Here is a 20,562-nt window from a genome sequence, read left to right as displayed (position 1 = left end):
TTTAGTGAATTGCCATTAGCATTATTGTCTATGTGGTTCACAAAAATGATGTGGCATTTTTTAACTTTAGTGTAAGCCTATATGGCAATAGCCACATTGATGAATTTGCCAAGCTAGCATGTGAATTGTTATTATATTTTTTTTGTTAAAAAAATTCCACATGTGTTCTTGTGACTTCCCCCTACGCTTCCACCTCTCCCAGCTAGTGGTGCTGTCACTATTGCTTCCATTACTGTTGCTTCAGCCACTCCCACTACCATTAACCACTGGCGATTCAAACTGTTATCATTGCCACTACACATCAGCAGCACAAAACATCTCTATGTCCTTTGCCAATCACCACAGATCTCCACGACTAATCTTGAAGGATCTTTATGTATCTTTGTTCTTAAGGTTTGTTTCCAATGGATCTATAAATAAAATAAAGACGTTTAAGTATCATATTCAGATCTATTTTTCTTTGCAAAATGTTAAAGATTGTTTTTTTTTCCTCGGCCCAACCAATCTTTGTGGGGATCAATGGTTGCCTTTTAACAAGAAAGATTGTGTTCATTGAATCCTTTTGTTGGGTTTCTACTTTCTTGCACCCAATCAATAAATATTTGTGTCCAATGCATCTTGATATGAGAGAGAGAGAGAGAGAGAGAGAGAGAGAGAGAGAGAGAGTTTTATAAGACTTTGTATGGTCAAAGGTGGATCTACTTACTTTGCCAACAGATTTGTGTTGCCTTTGATGTGATTTGGTGACTGGATTGGAGGTGTGGAAGACGGCGGAGCAGAGAAAGAGGAGGTAGGGATGGGCAGAAGCCAATCTTCTTTTTTTATTTTTTAAATATATAAATATTAATGAAAGATTACTAGTAAAATTAAATACCTACATGTCATTATATACTCATCAGTTTTTGTCATTACATTCACGTAGACAATAATCCTAACAGAGTTAACAAAAAGACTGATGGTGTTCATTTTTTAAACTTAAGGGACTAAAAGCACTCACTTGAAACTTAAGGGACTAATTGCGCTCATATGGTAAACTTCAAGGACTAATGGTGTAGTTTTGCCTAATTTTATCATTTCCTTGTCTAAATAATATTTCTCACTTTTTACATAGGAAAAAATTCTCACTTTTGCACTTAGAAAAAATAATTCTCAAAAAAAGAAAAAAGAAAAAATTATTCTCATTTTTGCTAGCAAAGGCAATAGAGAAAAATAGTAAAAGAGTAGGTTACAATAATTTTGACAATAGTTGAATTGGTAGGTTTTTTTTATTATATTTTTTTTAGAGAATTTCAATTTATGTCGTTTGCCCCTAATGCTAGCTTTTTATCATCAGATCAAGACATCAATTAATTTTTGGTGTAGGCGGAGATTAAACCCTAAATCTCTTATTCAACCATGAGAGACTTTACTAATTGAGCTAACTGGAACCCATAATTAGTAGGTTTTTATTGGTTTTTATTTAAGCATAACAATGATATCACTTTATAGGATAAAATATCCTATTGGATAAAATTTAGCTACAAACTTGGATTATAACCAATAATAAAAAAATGACATGTGTTCGCTTACTAAATCATACTTAAGAAGGATTGTATACAATAATTTTAAGCTAGTTATTGTTTAGTTAAAAAAAATTTATTTATTTTTTTCAAAACAATAGAAAAATGGCATATGTCTAGACATTTTAGTGACTAAGTTTATAACCAAACTTTATTATTTCCGATATTTTCTGAAAAATAGAGGGAATTGAAGGATTTAAAAAATAAAAAATTTCCCATGCTTTATTATCTACCATTAATAGCTGATTACTTTTGTCAGTTGTGAAATATTACGTGAAACTAGTAATAAATGTTAACATTGTAATGACCAACGAGTGACGACCGATGAGCCCTAAAAGTAATTTGATTCCCCAGCTATCGCTCAATCCATAAACTAATAGTAAATACCCACCTGACCTTGACCTGTGGCTTTGCAGCTCAGTACAAGAGAAAACAGAGTTCCGATCTACAACATTCTCTCCTCCTTCTTCTACTTCTAGGGTTTATTCACAGAGCAAAAATGGCCATGGCTGCGCTCAGACGAGAGGGGAGGCGTTTCGCCCCTCTGATCTCTCCTCAACCCATCACCGCCGCCGTCCGATCCTCTCTCATCCAACAGTACGATCTCTCTATGTGTGATGTCATGACTTTGCTTCTGTATTAATCTCCTGTTTGGTTGCTGAGAAATGATAATAGAAAAATGAAACTACCGAGAACTTTTCCGATTTGAAATTGTGGTTATTTTTATTCTTTATATTTTCCTCAAAATTTTGTTTATATGCTTAGTGGTATCTGTAGTTCTCACTTGCTGTTTGGTTGATGAGAAAATTTGGGGGAATGAAAAGGAAAAGATTAGAAATGATTTATTTTAGTCACTTTGCTTTGATGTAATGGTGCTGAGAAATCAAGGATTTGGTTTAGTTAAATCATGTAGCTATGAAATACGTACTTGAGATTTTTATTTGCAATGAAAAACACATACTTAAGGGTTATTCTTTATAAAGGTAATGTTATAAAAAAGAAACGAAAAAATAAATCACGAAGATCTAAAATAAATAATCTGCATTGTTTTGATTTTGTGTCATCATAAGAACTATAGCCTCTACTCAAATACATTAGATTGTATATGGTACATTTTAGCTTTTTTGTTGGAGCCCTCCCAAGCAATGTATTATGCATTTGAAATGTAGCTAGCAAAAGTAAAGATTGTTATTTGGAGAAGTTTGAAATTTTCCTAAACTTTAGGAAACTATAGAATTTTCGATGAATAATTTTAGTTTCACATTTTTTTTTTATATTTATTAGCCAATGACTTGATATATGGTTTTATAAAATTCTTGCATTTCTTTTTGCGTTTGAAAGTACTAAACTAATTGGCCTGGGTGGGCAGGGAGCAGGCCCCTCTGGGAGTTCGATCAATTTCAACTCAAATTAGTAAGAGCTACTTTCACCATATACTTTACATTTCCATTCTGGTGCCTATTGGTCACCAATCACCATTGTTCAGATATGAGATTTTTGTTAATGTTGGCGCTTTTTAAATACAGTCAGAAACCGGATGAAGAGTGTGAAGAATATCCAGAAAATTACAAAAGCAATGAAGATGGTTGCAGCCTCAAAACTTAGAGCTATTCAAACAAGAGCTGAGAACTCTCGTGGCCTGTGGCAGCCATTTACTGCTCTTCTTGGTGACACTCCCAGTATGTTTCTTAAAATACCTTTTTTTTTTTTTTTTGCATGTCTGCTTCTCAAGTACTATATATTTTCTTTTTCATCAAATGTTACTTTAAGTTCATAATAGATAGCAAACTTTTGTTTGTTATGCTATTACAAACAACAACTTAATATTGTTTGACACAGTATCTAACTCACAACCTGGACTGTTCCTTTTAAAGATCAACTGCTAAAATACTGTTGTTTTTTAAAAATTGGTCAACATTCCCCTTTTTAGAAATGGAAATCAACCTACTGAAAGTAGGTCACTGATGCCTATAATGGCACACCAGCGGAATGTTCTGATCTTTTGAAATGGTGTTGTTCCTTATCAGTGTTTCTCAATGAGTATTGAGGATTCTTAAATCAAATAATCTCCATCCAAATTCGAAGCCATTTGCACAATTATCGTCTGAAATGCTTTACTTTTTTTATGTCGCAGTTTATTGAAATGAAAATATGTGAAAAGAATCTATCTTTCGAGGATAACGGAATGATGCTATTTATTTATTTATTCAAATTTATCAAGGGAAGTTGGTCAGTGCATGCACACGCACACACACGCACACACAAAATCTCCTAAATCTACATTAGCTGGAATATGTTTGCCTGACTTTCTCCCAAATCTTTTTGAAAAAACACCTCTTTGTTTGTTAGCCTGTTGGCAACAATGGTTAATGGTTTTGGTTCGAGTACTGGTGTCTCCATTTCTTCTAGGAAAAGATAGTGATGATAGTGCCAATGCGTTTTGGCTGTGGTAACACTTCCTTTCCTTGTAAGCACAAGGTAAAAGGGTAAAGTTGCGTGTTCAAAACCTAGGTACGAAACTTAGACACAGATTTTTATATTTTTGCTTTCAATATTAGAGTTATAATTTTGGATTTTATTTTTTTGGTATTAATTTTTAGGCAAGGGCTGTGGTTTTATAAAACTTGAATGATTTTGTGTTTTTGCAGCTGCATAATGCATCTCATACTTAGTAAATTGACTGCCAATTTTAATCTATTTATCTTTTTTAAAGTTCTAATATGCTGTCAAAATATTGTTTTTGCTGAAAAGGCTTCGAGAAAAAGACCTTTTGCTAGAATGTTGCCAATTCAGGTTAACAAGAAACAGCTAAAAGTAATCTGGCAAAGATTTTCAATTAAAGCTGTACCTGGTAGATTTACAGTTAGTCACCCTTACCAGGTGTCTTAGCTCCACCCATGAAATTGAAAACATTGCGCAATTCTTTGTGATCTTGTGGCTTCTCTTCCTAAATTTTATTTTTATCCCTTTTGATCATTACATATCTTCCAGTCTTGGTTTTTAGTTGCCCTAATTTTCTTTCCTTGTGTTGCAATCCTAGGTGTTGACGTCAAGAAGAATGTTATTGTTACAATTTCTTCAGACAAAGGTCTTTGTGGAGGAATAAACTCTACATCAGTTAAGACTAGCAAGGCACTTTTCAAGTTGACTTCTGGTATTTCTTGCAAGCCCTTCAGTATCTTTGTTATCATCAAAGATTGGTTATTATCCGCAATAAAATATTTCTCTACTGTCACAGGTCCTGACAAAGAACCAAAATATGTCGTTGTGGGTGAAAAGGCAAAGGCTCAACTTGTACGTGACTCCAGGAAGCACATTGATATATCCATAACTGGGTTGCAGAAGAATCCACTAAATTATACACAGGTTAGTCTTTTTCAATTCTTGCCTCCAAATATTGTAGGAGAAGCAACTTTCTTGTTTGTTTGAATATATGTGCATGTGAAATTCAAAAGGATTTTCTAATTTTAACAAATATATTGAAAGCTTGAAGTTATCTATCAATGAAGTGAAGTGGTGAATGCTAGAAGTGGTTAAAGATCTGTTCGTCTGGTCAACAAGGTTTTTCTGGCTTTATGTCTTGTAACATGAGGCCTTCTGAATGCTAGTTTAATATAAATTAAAGCATTATCAGATTTTGATGTCTTCATTAAGCCATTGACTTAAGCTTATGCTTATCCTCTTTAGTTCATGCCAATTTTGTTAGCTGATCCATTAATGGCCAGCCATGACATGTGAATTCAGAAAGGCTTGTGTTGTTGTAAATAATATATAGAGCTTCAAGTTATGTATCAAAGAAAATGAAATAATGAATGTTTGAAGTGCGATTAAGATCTGTTCATCTGGCTCTTATAATGTGAGGCCTTCTGAATGCCAGTTTAATCTAAATTAAAGCAGAATCGGATTTCGATATCTTTGTTGAGCCTTTGGCTTAAGCTTATCTTCTTTCGTTAATGCTGATTTTGTTTGCAAATCCTTTACATGGCCAAGTCAATAATTTGTAATTGCAATAAGACCTTCCCCAATTTTGATGATTTGTTTTTTGCTTATTTGAAATAAATCCTATGGTATATACAAATATGGAAGTCCTTATGTGTGTGTGTGTGTGTACATATATATTTTAAAAAGTGGAAGGCTTTATATCATCAAATATGCAGTCACTTTCGCTCATGTTCCATTCAAATTGTTCTCCTTTCAGGTCTCTGTTCTGGCAGATGACATTTTAAAGAATGTGGAGTATGATGCTTTGAGGGTTGTCTTCAACAAGTTCCGTTCAGTTATCTCATTTATTCCGACAACAGCAACTGTATTATCTCCTGAGGTGATGAAAATGCTTCATTCTAATAAATTTGCATTAAATTTTTTTAGCTTTCCTTGTTTTGCTTTTGGATTTAAAATGTTAGGTGAGGCTATGCTTATGTAGATTGTGGAAAGAGAGGCTGAATCTGGGGGACGGCTTGGTGACCTAGACTCTTATGAGATTGAAGGTGGGGAGACAAAATCGGAAATACTCCAAAATCTGACAGAGTACCAATTTTCTTGTGTAAGTTTTCTTTGAGGCTAAAAATATTTCAATTTTTGAGCAGTGCTTTTAGATGGGACTGGGCTTACTGTTTTCTGTAACAATCAAATTGTTTTGTTACTCTTGTATGAACTACAAATCTAAACAGTTGATGTGTAAAGGCTTAATGTATAGCAAATTTGAGCATGCCTAGGAGTTGATACCGTCGACCAAGTTTCTAGAATTATCTGATTTGTTAATAATTTGCTGAGTAGTACTGTAGTAGTTCCGAGCCAATATTTCTTGCTGGACCTGGCAGCAACTGGAATTGAGACCCGTTACCTTTTTTATTTTTATGGTTGGAGTTATTAGTAAGTTACACATGCACCTAGTGGGTCTTGAATTCACAACCTCATCCTCCACCCATTCATAGACAGGAGACTTACGATTTGAGCCAAAGTTTGTTAGCATGAGATCCATCACTTTTTGAAATAACTGTAGCGTGACTTTGGTTTTAAACTCTTGATGGACAAAAAGTTTAACTTCCACATTTTGTGTTCCAATAATTGTCTAAATGCTGCAGATGTTGCTGGTTATATTTAGTTTCACTGTTTTGTTTTATTGGATGTTTTAACATTTGCTAGGCAGCAGTGCTCTGCAATGGTGAAGTCTTGAGTCTCGATTAATAAGATGTTTATTGCTTCTCATTCCTGTAATGATTTTAAGTGATTTGTTGAAAAAAGTTTTCCATATTCCCATCAGGTCCTGTTCAATGCGGTATTGGAGAATGCTTGCAGTGAGCAAGGAGCAAGGATGTCTGCCATGGACAGTTCAAGCAGAAATGCTGGCGAGGTTCTTGATCGTCTCACACTTACTTACAACAGGTCTCTCTCTCTCTCTCTCTCTCTCTCTCACACACACACACACATGCACGCATGCACATACACGCTAAAATTTCCTTCACTTGGGATAAAGTGATTAAACATGAGTTTGAGAATATTGGCTTGGTCATTCATGAGAGAACTCATCAATTGAATTATTATCTTTCTGTTTTAATAACTTGCACAATATGATACTTGACTACTTTTATTCATTGTGTTTCCATCACGACTGATCTTGATTGTTTGTCTGATTGTTTGTGATAGAACTCGTCAAGCATCTATTACCACTGAATTGATTGAGATCATTTCTGGAGCATCAGCACTTGAGGGCTAATTGCAGAAACCTACTTCTAGTTTTTTGATGGTGACGAAATAATGTCTAAGTGGGGGCTTTCCTTGAACTAATGAACTTCGTGTTGCCACCTGGGGGGAGTTTTTTTTTTGTTTCTTTTTTGGCTAAGCTACTCTAATAATTGCCCAGTGTCAATCTTTATACTGGGAATTAAAAAAAGAAAGAAATCATATTTGTGATGGTTTTATTGATTTTGTATGAGTTTGTGCCTTCAAATTTCTCTTTAAAACTTTGGTCCCGCGACTGTCTTTCATCTTGTTTGTTTTCTCCTCTTACAGTGTTTTTTCTTGTGCCTTGGGGTTAAGGCTCAAGGACCTGTAAAGTACATACCTGTCCTAGAGTAAGGTCTATGGAAAGGCGTGGGTTTGATTCTTTTATTAGATTTTTGGCTGAATGAGTACGTATGATGTATCGTTGAACAGAAATAATGTTAACAACAAAAGCTAATCTAGGGGGTCCAATCCAAACCATCTTCATCCTATAAGATGATCCCAAAATGGATGGATGAGATGTTGTAGTCCCCACACGGCAGCACTAGAGGCCCAGGCAGCAATTAAATGGGCAATAGCAATAACATTATTTACAATGTGTGTATAAAAGGTCCCAAAAAGAAAATTTAAGGGCTTGTTTGATGGTCTTTCTTTTCTTTTGGGCCTGTTTGGCAGCCGTCGGTAAAATCAATTTCATTTTTTCTTTTTGAAAAAATAAAAATAAAAATAACAACTTCATAACAAATTTCTTTAATATTGGTTGAAAACACATTACTACATTTTTAAATAATACATTAGATGGTTTTATAAATTATAAATTACTACGTAGTGTTAAGGGTGCGTGGTCCAGTGATTTGAATTTTCACCCTTTAAGAATTATTTTCAAAATCAGATTATTTTTTTGAAATTTCCAAAATGGCGATTTGTGGTTTTGTTATCTATTGTTACAACTTATGGTGGCAAATATGTAATTACCAACCAAACACTTAGATTATTGAAATTGTATTTTTCTATCCCACGCTCTTAGATTTTTCAAAAAAGCCAATTTATATGTAACAATTATAGAGACCACACCGCTATTCTTTCAAAAAGCCCAGTTTCAAAAAACTTTACCAAACTCATTCTAAATGCCGATTAAATATCATGGTAATGGGTACCGGTCAATGAAGAGTGGATCATTGTTAAAGAAGGTTTTTAGAGCTCTTTGAATATCTAATTATTTTTTCAAATGTGTGTAATTCCACACATACTAGATATTTATGAGGAAGAAATCCTTAGAATATACTCTAAGATGCTAGTTAGAGATTTTAAATCTAATTTATAAATTTCAAGAGGCCTTAAAACCACTACGACAATCTCTTGATAATAGTCATAACAGTCAGATATACTAAAAATAAAAGAAGACAAATAATATTCTAATTCCCACCTCATTTTAGTAGAGGCATGCTGTAAACATGATAATTGGCAAAAGGGCCTCTACTAGAACCCAAAAAATAAAAAATAAAAAATAAAAAAGGGAAAGAAAAATGGCAAAAGCGTAATTTGAAATAGTACTGCATGCTCCTTGCCATCAAAATATAACTCTCCTATTACATATAACAATTATCTTATTTCGTATTTACGATTTGTATTAGAATACTATAAAATTCATGAGAATTATGACCCATTTTATGGATATTATAGAAACCTATGAGATACGAATTTATTATTAAAAAGACTGCTTCTAATTTTTTATTTTTTAAATTAATGCCTGAATGGACCCAATGGGCCATGCCTTATTTTCATGAATACGTGCACAATGACTAAACATCACACGCACAATCTTATTTGTAATTACTTATCTCTTGGGTGAGCTTAACAAGGAAACATTGGTGCACAATTGAAAATAAATCATACGAAGGTTATGAGTTCTAGCTAGTTTTGGCAGGTATTTTTTGCAAAATAGGGAGAGTTAATAGGATCAATAAATTTTTTAGATGTGGGGCTAATGTATAACATTTTACAACTTTGTACAGGAAGCATCTGAAAATATACCTTCAGGCCTGATATATAAATCCAAGTGCAGCTATTACAATCATTACATTAGTGAGACTAGAAAAGGCCTGTGTTTATAGTTTACTGATGAAGTGTTGTTAATCCTCCACACCCCACAGACTAGAGCTAGGTGCTGCACTTGCTTGTCTTTATTGATATGGGGGTCTGGGGCAGCGCCTTAGGGGAAAATTTTGCAAATTGCCGAATTACGTAATTTTTTGTGTCGTGTGATTGCCTTATGAAAGAGAGCTTGAATCAATATGGTGATTTCCATGGGATGTTGCGTGCCTTATACCCCATGCATGATATGACACTTGATACAATGGATCCTACTGTGCAAGAAGGTGCAGAAGGGCCTACTGTGCAACAATCGGTAGAAGGTCCTAATGATGATGCAAAAAAGTTTTACAACCGAATGGAATATGTGGAGAAACCTTTATACGAAGGGTGTACAAAATTTACCATATTCTCAGCCATTGTGGTTTTGTACCACTTAAAGACTCTTTGTGGGTTTTTTTTTGATACCATTCACAGGGAAACCAAGTAACCATTGTTCAGATTTACAAAATAGCTGGGTTATACCAGCAATATTGAGTTGGCACTCTAGTTGCCATCTTTGCTACAGAACAAACCTGGCCTAAGACTACTTTAGGAGCAATACATAACTTATAGTTTAATCCATTTTGTTGCATAAAACTCATATAAGCTAACATAGTGTTAGAAAATTTAGATTCCGGTTGATAGAATTAATAAGTTTTAAACTCAAGTTGTTAATTAGATTTATTATGAATAAACTTGTTAAAACAAACAAACATCAATATCATGTAGCGGAAAAATAAATAAGACAAGATATGATGACCTAGGAAAACCAATGAAACAAACTCGTTTCACAGCAAAAAACTTGGGAGAAAACCTTCTTGAAAAGCAATCCACTATAGTAAAGAGAAGTTTTAAATTTAGTATAAAACTTTTGTCCCTAGACTTTACAATCCTCGTAGATAAACTTACAGTACAAACCTTCTACCGCTTCAGAACCTCTGAACTTTTCAATATATGAACGCCACCTTTTTGATGCATGGATCCCAATACGTGACTCACTCTTTTGCACAAATTCCAGTACGTGACTCACTCACCAACTTAAGAAGGAAGAAGAATGTTGGTTGCAAAGTTCTTCACTTCATCAACAATGAAGATCAATAAACACTTGATTACAAAACCCTAAGGCGTAAAAACGCAGTAACTTTTTTCAGAGAGAATAAGGTTTCAGTCATCTTTTTGTATATGTTCTCCTTCTATTCTCATATGTGATGGCCTTTAAAATAAGCCTTATATATGCCTAGGGTTGTGAGAAAAGAAACCCTACACATACATGTCAGCATGGGCTGAAAATCAGATCTGAAAATTTGAATTTCGTAAAGCTTGATAGATATAGTTGTTGAGCTAGCTATTGAGACCTCGATAGATAGCTATCTGCCGAGTTTTAATGAATCAACACTTCTTCACTTGTTTCTTAGACAGATTTGCATGACTTCAATACTAGACTTGAACACTTGTTCTTTGAAGTATTAAACACATCCTAGATCTATCCAAATACAAGTAGAGTGCATTTTGTCAAAGGATTAACCAATACATAAAATGTTGACATATGTTCCTAACATTCAATCACATATGTCCTAACACATAGGAGTCTGCTAACAACTTGAGCTTTTAGCACTATTCAAAACTTGGACCAAACCTTTACTGCTAGATAATATCAAAAGTTGAAAAAAGCCATGAGTTTTGGTTGTCAACATTGCCTTCATCATAGCTTCTTTTGTGGCCCCATACTCGGACCTTACTAAACTACTAGTTGCTCCACAAAACATAATGTCTCCTTGCAAGTTTTTTGCTTCATAAGCATAGGCACATCTCTTAGCTTTCTTTCTCCAGGCACCAGCAATCTTTATGATTAATTATCACTATCTTGCTGCTGTCTGAGGTCCTAGATTTGTTCTTCTGGTGTGCTTGTTATTGCCTAGTTGAGCTGCATAATAGTCCTTGTACCTGCAAGATAGTGTTTGAACCATTAGTATTACTTCAATAGGATTTGGATCTTTGCCTTCATGAATAACCAAGTTCCTATGTTTCCATATAGCCCATAAATTAATGAAAAATCCTTGCATGTATTCCATAGCTGCCTCCTTTTTTGTATTGTGTCTAATCAGTAACTGTGCAACCCATTGCTGCATTGTGATGTTTTGGAATTCAGAAGAGTGGATAGCTAGAATTGAGCCATGCCAACAAGCCCTTGCAAAGGAACAAAGAAGGAATAGGTGAGTGGATGATTCTTCCTCTGAATCACACAGAGGATAGTGGGATTGGACACCTACTCCCCTGTTTTTAAAGTTAAGCTTGGTAGGTAAGCTGTCATGCAATAATCTCCACACAAAATTGCATATCCTCAAAGACACTTTAACCTTCCAGGCTTTGTTCCAAACCCTATCTTGAACGTGCACAACACTATTTTGGGATTAAGAGGGAGGATTTAAGTATTCCAACAGAATTTCATATGTTGCTTTGACCTTGAATTCACCAGAGCTGGAATATTTCCATAGTAGTTTATCCTTAATTGAACCAATCTTTGACAAAGGAGTTTTTAGGCTTTTAGACCATTGGGGATAAGGATACATAGCTCAGATTAGATCAGGTTTCCAGGAATGAGTGTAAGGATCAATTAGGTCAGCAACTGTACCATTCAGTCTTCCAAGGTTGTTATGATTCAATGGGGAACATTCAAACCAAGCTTGGTGATTTAGGGGGATGTTTGCACCTCCACCAACCATCCATTTTCCTTCTCTGAGCTTATTATTGTTTTGTTTTATTATACTCTTCTAGAACTAGGGACGATGAGACTTAGGAATGCACTCATGTAAGGAGCATCTAGGGTGAAATTTTGCTTTGAAGGTTTGAGCAAGAAGGGAATTAGGATTGTGAGTGATAATCCAAAATTGCTTTGCAAGCATGGCTTGATTCATTAGGTTGAATTTTTTGAATCCTAGGCCTCCTCTACACCTTGGTTGACAGATTTTGTCCTACTTGAGCATGTGCATCCTCCTCTCTTTGTGGTTGGATTAACAAATCATTCACTCTGTTGCTCTAAGTTTTGCAAAATTTACTTCCTTCATATGCTAAGTTGTAAAAATATTGTTACGAGACTAACAAGATAATTAAGGATTTGGGTTTGGGTTATGACAAGATTCATGCTTGTCCTAATGACTGTATGCTATATTGGAAGGAAAATGGTAACCTTGATGCTTGCTCACATTATGAGGAATCAAGATGGAAAATTACGTGAGTCGAATGTAGGGGATAATACACATGCTTCATTAAATAAGATAAAGAATAAAACTGCAAAGATCCTACGTTGGTTCTCTTTAAAGCCAAGATTGCAATGACTATTTATGTTAACCGAACTAGCTACTAATATGAAATGACATGCTATTGGTTGAACAAATGACGAGATAATGAGGCATCTTGTTGATTTTGAAGCTTGGAAACAATTTGATGGTAAGTATGTATAGTTCTCATCTGACTCCTGCAATGTCAAACTTGGATTATCAGCAGATGGGTTCAACCCGTATGAAATTATGAGTACTAGTCACAGTACATGACTGGTTGTTTTGGTTCCAATCAACCTCCCCCCTTGGATGTGCATGAAAAGATCTTCCTTGATTTTATCACTCGTTATTCTTGGTCCAACCTCACCTTGGATTGCTATAGATGTCTACTTACAACCCTCAGTAGAAGAATTAAGAGAGTTGTCTTCTAATACTAGATTCCAATTGCGTGTAGCATTGATGTAGACCATAAATGATTTTTCTGCATATGTTGATTTGTTAGGTTGGAGTATGAAGGGTATGCTTGCATGTCCTTGTTACCAATTTGATACTGACTCTCGTTACCTAAAAAATGGCCGGAAAGTTTGTTACATGAGATATAGGCGATGGTTGGATAACAATCACAAGTTTCGTGAAGAAGATAAAAAAGTTGATGGGACTAAGGATTTTAGATTGGCTCCAATGACACCATTGGGCTCGGACATCATGATGCAAACATAACAGTTAGTTAGACGTTGTCTTAGGAAGAAGTATCGAGCTCTTTATAATAAAAGAAAGAGAGGGGATGAAGATTTGTGTTTAGAAGAAGACAAGCATTTTGTTCACCTTGGTCTATTTGGATGATCATAAGTTGCATCATAATATTGATGTGATGCATACCAAAAAGAATGCAATTGATAATATAATGGAGTCGTTGCTAGACTTGGAAGGCAAGACAAAGGACACCCACAAGGCACGCCTTGACAAGGCCATGGGTATATGAATTGAACTTCACCTAGTACTCAAAGGTGTTGATAATGCTTGTTATAATATGACTACAAGTGAGAAAGATGGTTTCCTACAAGTTTTGAAGGATGTAAGAGCGACTAATAAGTACGCTTCGAATATTTCATGTTGTGTCCATCTCAAACAATGCAAGATTTCTGGTTTGAAGAGTCACGATGACCACATCTTGATGCAACAGCTCCTTCCAATAGCTTTGCGCGGATTGTTGCTTGCTCCAATAACTAGGCCTTTGATAAAGTTCTATTTTTCCTGTGAAATATGTTCCAAAACACTGAGTGTGTTAGATCTTGAGATACTTGAAAAAGACATTGTAGTCACGTTGTGTGAATTGGAGAATATATTGCCTCCATCATTTTTTATAGTTATGGTACATTTAGTCATGCATTTTGCAAGTGAAGCCAAGCTCGCTGGCCCAGTTTAGTATCGTTGGATGTATCCTATTGAGAGGTAAGCCTAATATTTTACCAAGGAGTGAATTGTTTTTGTTTACCTGTTACATTGTTCAATTGTTGAGTTCAGTATTACATTTAGGTACCCATCACGACTTAAGTCTTACGTGCGAAATAGAGCCACTCTAGAAGGATCTATAGTTGAAGGGTACATAGTTGAAGAGTACATAGTTGAAGAGTGCTTAACATTTTGTTCACGGTACATGGATGACATTGAAGCTATTTTCAATCGACCTATCAAAACATATGACAATTCTACTGGTGTTGTGTCTTACATCACACTAGGTCATTCGGAATTTACCTAAGCTCATTGTTACATTCTTTTCAACTATGCCGACATTGGACAATTTTGTAAGTTATAGTTGAATCAATATGTTTAAGCTGGTAATCCATCACAAGAAATAATGTTTTCTTAACACTAACACAATTGCATACACATTATGCACAAAGAAGTGATCGAGGATGAACTAAGAAAGGTCCGCTATTGTATATCCGATGTTGTTATTTATGAGCACCACATGGAGAAATTTTGTGGCTGGTTTAGAGATCTTATAAGTATGAACGCTAAATTAAACAATTTGTGGTTGTAACATTAAAGTAAATAACTTACTTATAATATACATGTATAAACATGCTAGGTTGTGTCCATGAATGATGATGATAGGTAGAAACTTAGTGTTACTCTTAGAACAATTGTTGCATGCCCATATACTAGAGCCAAGTGGATGAAGCACTATGTCACAAATGGTTTAAAATTTCAAACTAAAGATTTCGAGACAAATAAGAAATCTTAAAATAGTGGAGTAAGTGTCGTGACTGAAGGTGGTGTTGCTTACTAAGGTATTTTAACTAATATTATTGAGTTGAATTATTTGGACAAAGAAAGATGTGTTATTCAAATGTGAATGGGTCGACGTTAGAGTAGGTGGGGGTACAAGATTGATGAGTTTGGTTTTCCTCTTATGAATTTTACCCACTTGATACATGTTAGGGATGAACTGATAGATGAGCCATATGTATTGGCATTTGAAGTTTTATAGATGTTTTATGTGGAAGGAAAAATGGAAAAAGATTGGTTTGTAGTTGTTAAAACTAAAGCAATGGATGTGTTTGACGCTGGCAGTGGTCCTTTGCACGGTGATTATGACACAGATATTTACTACGAGAATTTTCCTTACAATATCACTGCTGACAATATGGTTTCTGACAACATTGGTTTGGCTTGAGCTGATGTTGATGAGAATCAACAAGTATTTAAGAATCCATTGCATGTTCCAGTTGGGCCTATTACAAGAGCAAGATCCAAGAATATCAAAGAAGCACTTAATGGGCTGATTCAAGAGATTTGGGCTGATTCTAACGCAGGACATTCCAAGCTTGGCCCAAAGGAAGATGAAAGCGTAATAAATATAATTCAAGCTATTTAGGGCTGATCTAGCTTAATTGGGAGTGATTTATGGTGTGAATTATTGGCTGATTGACTTTCCAACTCTATATCAGTTAAGACAGATTTTTTCCTATTTTGAATCTGCTAATTTCAGACCAAATCAACTTTTATTTAGGGTTTTATTATTTAGTACGTTTTTTAGGTATTTTCCTTGTTTTTAGGTGCATTTAATGCTTTCTAGGTCAAATTTAATTCCTGATATGGTAAGGTATCAATTAGGAGTTATTTTAGAATATATTTTTTTTGTCTGTCAAGTTTTATGGAGCCCTTAAATAGGCTCTGAAGTTTGTAAACGTTTTTATGATATTATTGAATAAAAATCAGAAAAGGTGAGGCTTTGCTCTCTTTTGGTTCTTCAAGAACTGTGAACTTATCAAGGATTCTTCCTTGTGGCGTTCACACTTTATACCTTCGGTTCATGATTCTTCATAATCATTGGGTCAAGGTCAACTTATACCTTTGGTTCGCGTTTCGATTATAAACATTGGGTCAGGGTTTCTATCATAAATTTGAATTTTAGCTTTCCTGGGTAAATATTCCAATATTTTTGTTGGGTCTCAAAACGTATCGATTGAGGTTCGCATCAGATGTAAAAGGAAGCACACTCAATGCATTAATCATTGCTGAGAAAGACTTGCAAGAAGTGGACTTCATAGTTGATAATGATTTTATTAATGATGAATTCAACGATGAGGACTATAGCAGAAATGTGTAAAATGATGGTTAGTAGTGTAATGTAGTAATATTATCTTTTGAATTACTATGTTCCTATTATAACACTTCAGATTAGAATATGCATTTTGATTGTCACTTATTCTATGTTTTGACTTATGTAAATGAAAATTCAATGATTTCTATTTGCGTGGCTGGTAATGTGCTTGTTGTGTGTTACAGTCTAAAGAGTTTGTTTTTTTATTGGTTTTAAACATTGTAAAGAAATGGGAAAATTAAGGTAGACTGGTAGAGACAAACTTGATACTATTGGACTAGATTCATGCTAATATATATCCTTAAAATGGTCATGAAAATGTAAGTGAGAATAAGTAAATATTAATTCTTGGTCACTATGATCCTTAAAATGGTCATGAACTTGTATATTCTTGCAAAATAATTGTAATTGCTTGATATTTTTTTCTACTATGCAAAACAAATCTAGTGGTTTGATGTAAAAATTTTAGAAGATTCTTTAATCCATATTGGTCTGATGATTTGTAATCATGTGAAGTAGATTAACTAGTGGATTAATTGCATAAGATACTACAATTGTTTTGGGGATTGTATTGTGAATTCTTCCCCCTTGTAATTAAATTGGTTCAATTTGTTAGTATTTAGGTTGTTATCTAGCATATGATGTTGGGTTTATCATGTTTGATAATATGGTTAACAGTTGCTTTGTATATATATGTTTTTTTTTTAAATTTTAATTTTATAATTATCATGTTTGTATTGTTAAGTTATTGTACGCAGGGATGGGAAGGAAATGGTGGTTTGAGTTCATTGATGTTGGTGAATGATCTTCACAAGTAGGATCCAATGAAGAACAAGTAGTCCAGGGAATTCTTCTAACTGAGGAAGATAGATGACATTCTTCTAGAAGTGATGATGAGACATAACCACCATGTACTTTTATTTTGTATGATCTTATAGTTTGAAATTATAAGTGCTTTGTAATTTGATACAACTTGTTGATAGTTTAATAGATACTGAGGACGTACTCACAACTGAAGAGGACAATGTACATAAAAAACGTGGGTCTAATAGGTTTAATAATATTTGGAATATTTCCCTAGGGAAAAGACCTACTTTGTGAGTAAATAAAATGGGTTAGCTAATTGGCAAAAATGCTACATCTTGGGCAAGGTGGTTAGGAATTGTGGCTAGAACACCATCAATGTGCCCAATTGGTTACATTCGTTGGTCTTTAGTGCCACAGCAATATAAGAACAATGGTAAAAAGGAGTTTATTTATTACTTGTTATTATGTTGAAAATGTGATGTGTTAACTCAACTTTACACATGGTAGGAGTGATGGATAATTCATGCAAACCGCATCAAACCTGCCAAGCAAAGGAAGTGGGCTTTGTCACAGATTGGGAAGCTGTGGAGAAATCACAAAGCTTATTTGAATGAGAAGTACTGCACATAGGGCCTTGATAAGGAAGATATACTTAAGCTGCGACTGCCAGAGGTTGATCTTGGGTAGTTTCACACATTGGTTGAGTACAAGTTTTCAAGGCCAGACATGATATTAATATTTTCAGAATTAAATATGTTTTGCTTTTATATGATCTATGTTTAAGAGTATCATATTCATTGGACTTGAAGAATATATTAGATTGTTGATGTAATTGGTATTAACTTTGTTGAAATGTTTGTAGGAATTGTCTAAAGCGAACAAAGCCCACCGTAAGAAGCCAAAGGAGAAACATACTTGTGGATCTAGAGGCTATGCCTAGGCAGTGGATTTCCTTGTAAGAACTAAATTTTATATATTAGAAATATGTAAAAAAATAACAAAACTTAAATTATTTTGTGTTTTAAAGTAGAAGTAAATGTGTTTTAACACCATAGTTCTATTTTAATGAATGTAATGACCATGTTGTAGGAAAAAAAGAATGGGAAGCCAATAGAGAGAGCAGAGTTTTATGAAGTGGTGTATTCACATAAGGATGGTATTGCTATTACAGCAAAAGTGGCAGAAAACATTGTAAGTATTATATAGAAAGTACTTGGAGAGATATTATACCTTACTCATGTTGTCAAGTGTGTTATTATAATCGTTGCTAATATGTTGTCTTATTTATTTGTGAATATTAGGCAAAAATGAAAGAGCTATTGGTGGCTGGATCACAGTTGCAAGGTGAGGCTAGTGAGAGAGGCGTCTTATGGCAAGCTGATGATACATTAGTACAAGTCATGGGTCTAGAGAGAAGTGGCCATGTCTGGGGGGCAGGCTTGGGACCAACCTTGTCTAACACTCATACGAGGATCGTGGAAGATTGTACACCATCATTGACATCTATTGCAACAGATTAGAGGGTTAAGAAGATGACCACTGAAATAGTTGAGTTGAAGGAGAAATGCTATAGTGTTGATGCCTTGAAAGCTGAAGTGATGTTGATGAAGAAAATGTTTTTTCAATTAAACCCATTGTTTACTAGCTCTCAGGTATAAAAGTTTGAAATCCATTAGCCATGTTTTTCATAACTAAATGTTATAATATTTGCACTATAATGAACATTAGCCTTAAATAGGATTGGACTTGTATATCAACACATAGTTGTTGATAACGTATAATGTTTTTCATAAATTTATGTGTTCAAGTGCATTTGCCATGTTATTCATGTAGTTATGTAATGTGTTCAATTAGTAATAGATTAGTGATATTGTGTCATTCAACTACTAATGTTGCTATTAAATAAACTAATTCATTGTGCATTTATTATATTGTAGGATGATGATGATAATTTGGCAGCAGATATCCATTCTCCCTGTGATGTGGATTTATCATCCAATGACAAGCATTAGGCGATGATGATGTAGATTGTGGGCCTTATTTTGGAGTAGCTAGTTGGACATATTTGGTATTTATAATAAAGTTTCAAACATATATGTGTGTGTGTGTGTGTGTGTGTGTGTGTGTGTGTGTGTGTGTGTGTGTCATAGTTGGAAGCTTTATTATAGCATTCTAAATAGTTGGAATGTATTCTTTTGTGCGTAACATTCTAAACATTTGGATTGTATTCTTTTGTGCATAACGTTCTACACCTGCAGAATGTATTTTTTTGGTATATATTTACTGATATGGTGTAAGTAAATATATTTGGTTTGTTGGTTAGTTTAAAGTGGATCCGTTTTGGTATTTGGTATTGTATTTAGTTTACCTATAACGAAGATGTTAAAGCAAAATGCAGGAAAACAATGTTGATGCCAAGAAAAAAAAAGACAATATATATATAGCAGCGGTTATAAAACCATTGGAATAGGGTGTATTTCTATTTCATTAAATACCTTGTAGTGGCGGTCCTAACACCATAGGCACAAGCAGGGTCTATTACAACGTTTTAAAAATGCTAGTATAAGGCATATTTCTATTCTTAAATACCCTGTAGTGGCGGTTTTAAAACCATAGGCATAGGCATGGCCTATTACAGTGGTTTAAAACCATTGGTATGGGATATATTTTTATTTCCTTGAATTTCCTATAGTGGTGGTTTTGAAACTGTAGGTATAGGCCTGTCCTATTACAACAGTCTTAAGAAGCAAAAAGTGCTGGTATAGGGTATTGAAAACCGATGTTAAATGTAAAATGAGAAAATATAAAAAGTCCTATAATGACTGTAGGGGCAGCTTTTACTTGGAAAGCCCAAAAGAGAAAAGGACTCCGGCTTAAAGAGCCCAAAACAATGAATTTATAGAGAGTGGGCTTGAAACTGAACTCCAAGGTGCTGGACAGTAATTATAGTAGGTTAAATGATATTTGAAAGCAAGAATATGTAGTTCAATGCAAAGAAAATCCTTCTCGACAAAGTCCGAGGATGGTGGTTCTTATATATTTCTCTTAGACTTAAGTGCAATTACAGCTTTTGAGTGTACAATGATTTTTCTCTCTCTAGATTTTCTGATGATCCCCCTGTAATGAGGATTTCCTTCTTTATATTCACCTTCACCACTTCATCTCAACCCTTTACATGTAGACCAGATTACTAGTTTTGATACTTATCCCATCAGTACCTTCCTGAAGTCTTCATGGACAGCTGTAAGGTTGGAGGTTACTGTTCAGGTATCATCTCCACATTGATGCGGCCAGAGAGTTAGCTGCAGAGTATTTAATGTAGTGGTAGCAGCTTTTCTCTCAAATATTTCTCATCGTTCCTTTGTCTTATCCCCATCTGATGCTTATCCTTACCAACATGAAGGTCTGGTGCCTCTTTCTTGATAAAATGTTGGATCGTTGACCCCTACTC

The 20,562-nt window shown here is 34.5% G+C and overlaps 1 protein-coding gene across 1 annotated transcript; it reads left to right on the top strand.

Moving 5' to 3' along the window:
• The first annotated feature begins 1,856 nt into the window (after positions 1-1,856).
• On the top strand, positions 1,857-7,531 carry LOC142631070 (ATP synthase subunit gamma, mitochondrial-like). Its single transcript, XM_075805141.1, has 9 exons — positions 1,857-2,156; positions 2,929-2,972; positions 3,086-3,238; positions 4,600-4,713; positions 4,798-4,925; positions 5,758-5,880; positions 5,983-6,102; positions 6,823-6,944; positions 7,206-7,531. The coding sequence occupies exons 1-9, from the start codon at positions 2,059-2,061 to the stop codon at positions 7,273-7,275; spliced, it is 972 nt and encodes a 323-aa protein (XP_075661256.1). The 5' UTR covers positions 1,857-2,058; the 3' UTR covers positions 7,276-7,531.
• The last annotated feature ends 13,031 nt before the right edge of the window (positions 7,532-20,562 follow it).

This window comes from Castanea sativa, chromosome 4 (assembly GCF_040712315.1).
Source record: "Castanea sativa cultivar Marrone di Chiusa Pesio chromosome 4, ASM4071231v1".
NCBI lineage: Eukaryota > Viridiplantae > Streptophyta > Magnoliopsida > Fagales > Fagaceae > Castanea > Castanea sativa.
This window is presented reverse-complemented; position numbering and strand designations above follow the sequence as displayed.

Bases quoted from the DNA above. Each gene is read 5' to 3' on its own strand.
- LOC142631070 (XM_075805141.1), top strand. From the start codon at position 2,059: ATGGCCATGGCTGCGCTCAGACGAGAGGGGAGGCGTTTCGCCCCTCTG. The intron at 2,973-3,085 runs GTAAGAGCTACT...TTTTAAATACAG, and splicing joins ATCAATTTCAACTCAAATTA to TCAGAAACCGGATGAAGAGT. The intron at 4,926-5,757 runs GTTAGTCTTTTT...TTCTCCTTTCAG, and splicing joins ATCCACTAAATTATACACAG to GTCTCTGTTCTGGCAGATGA.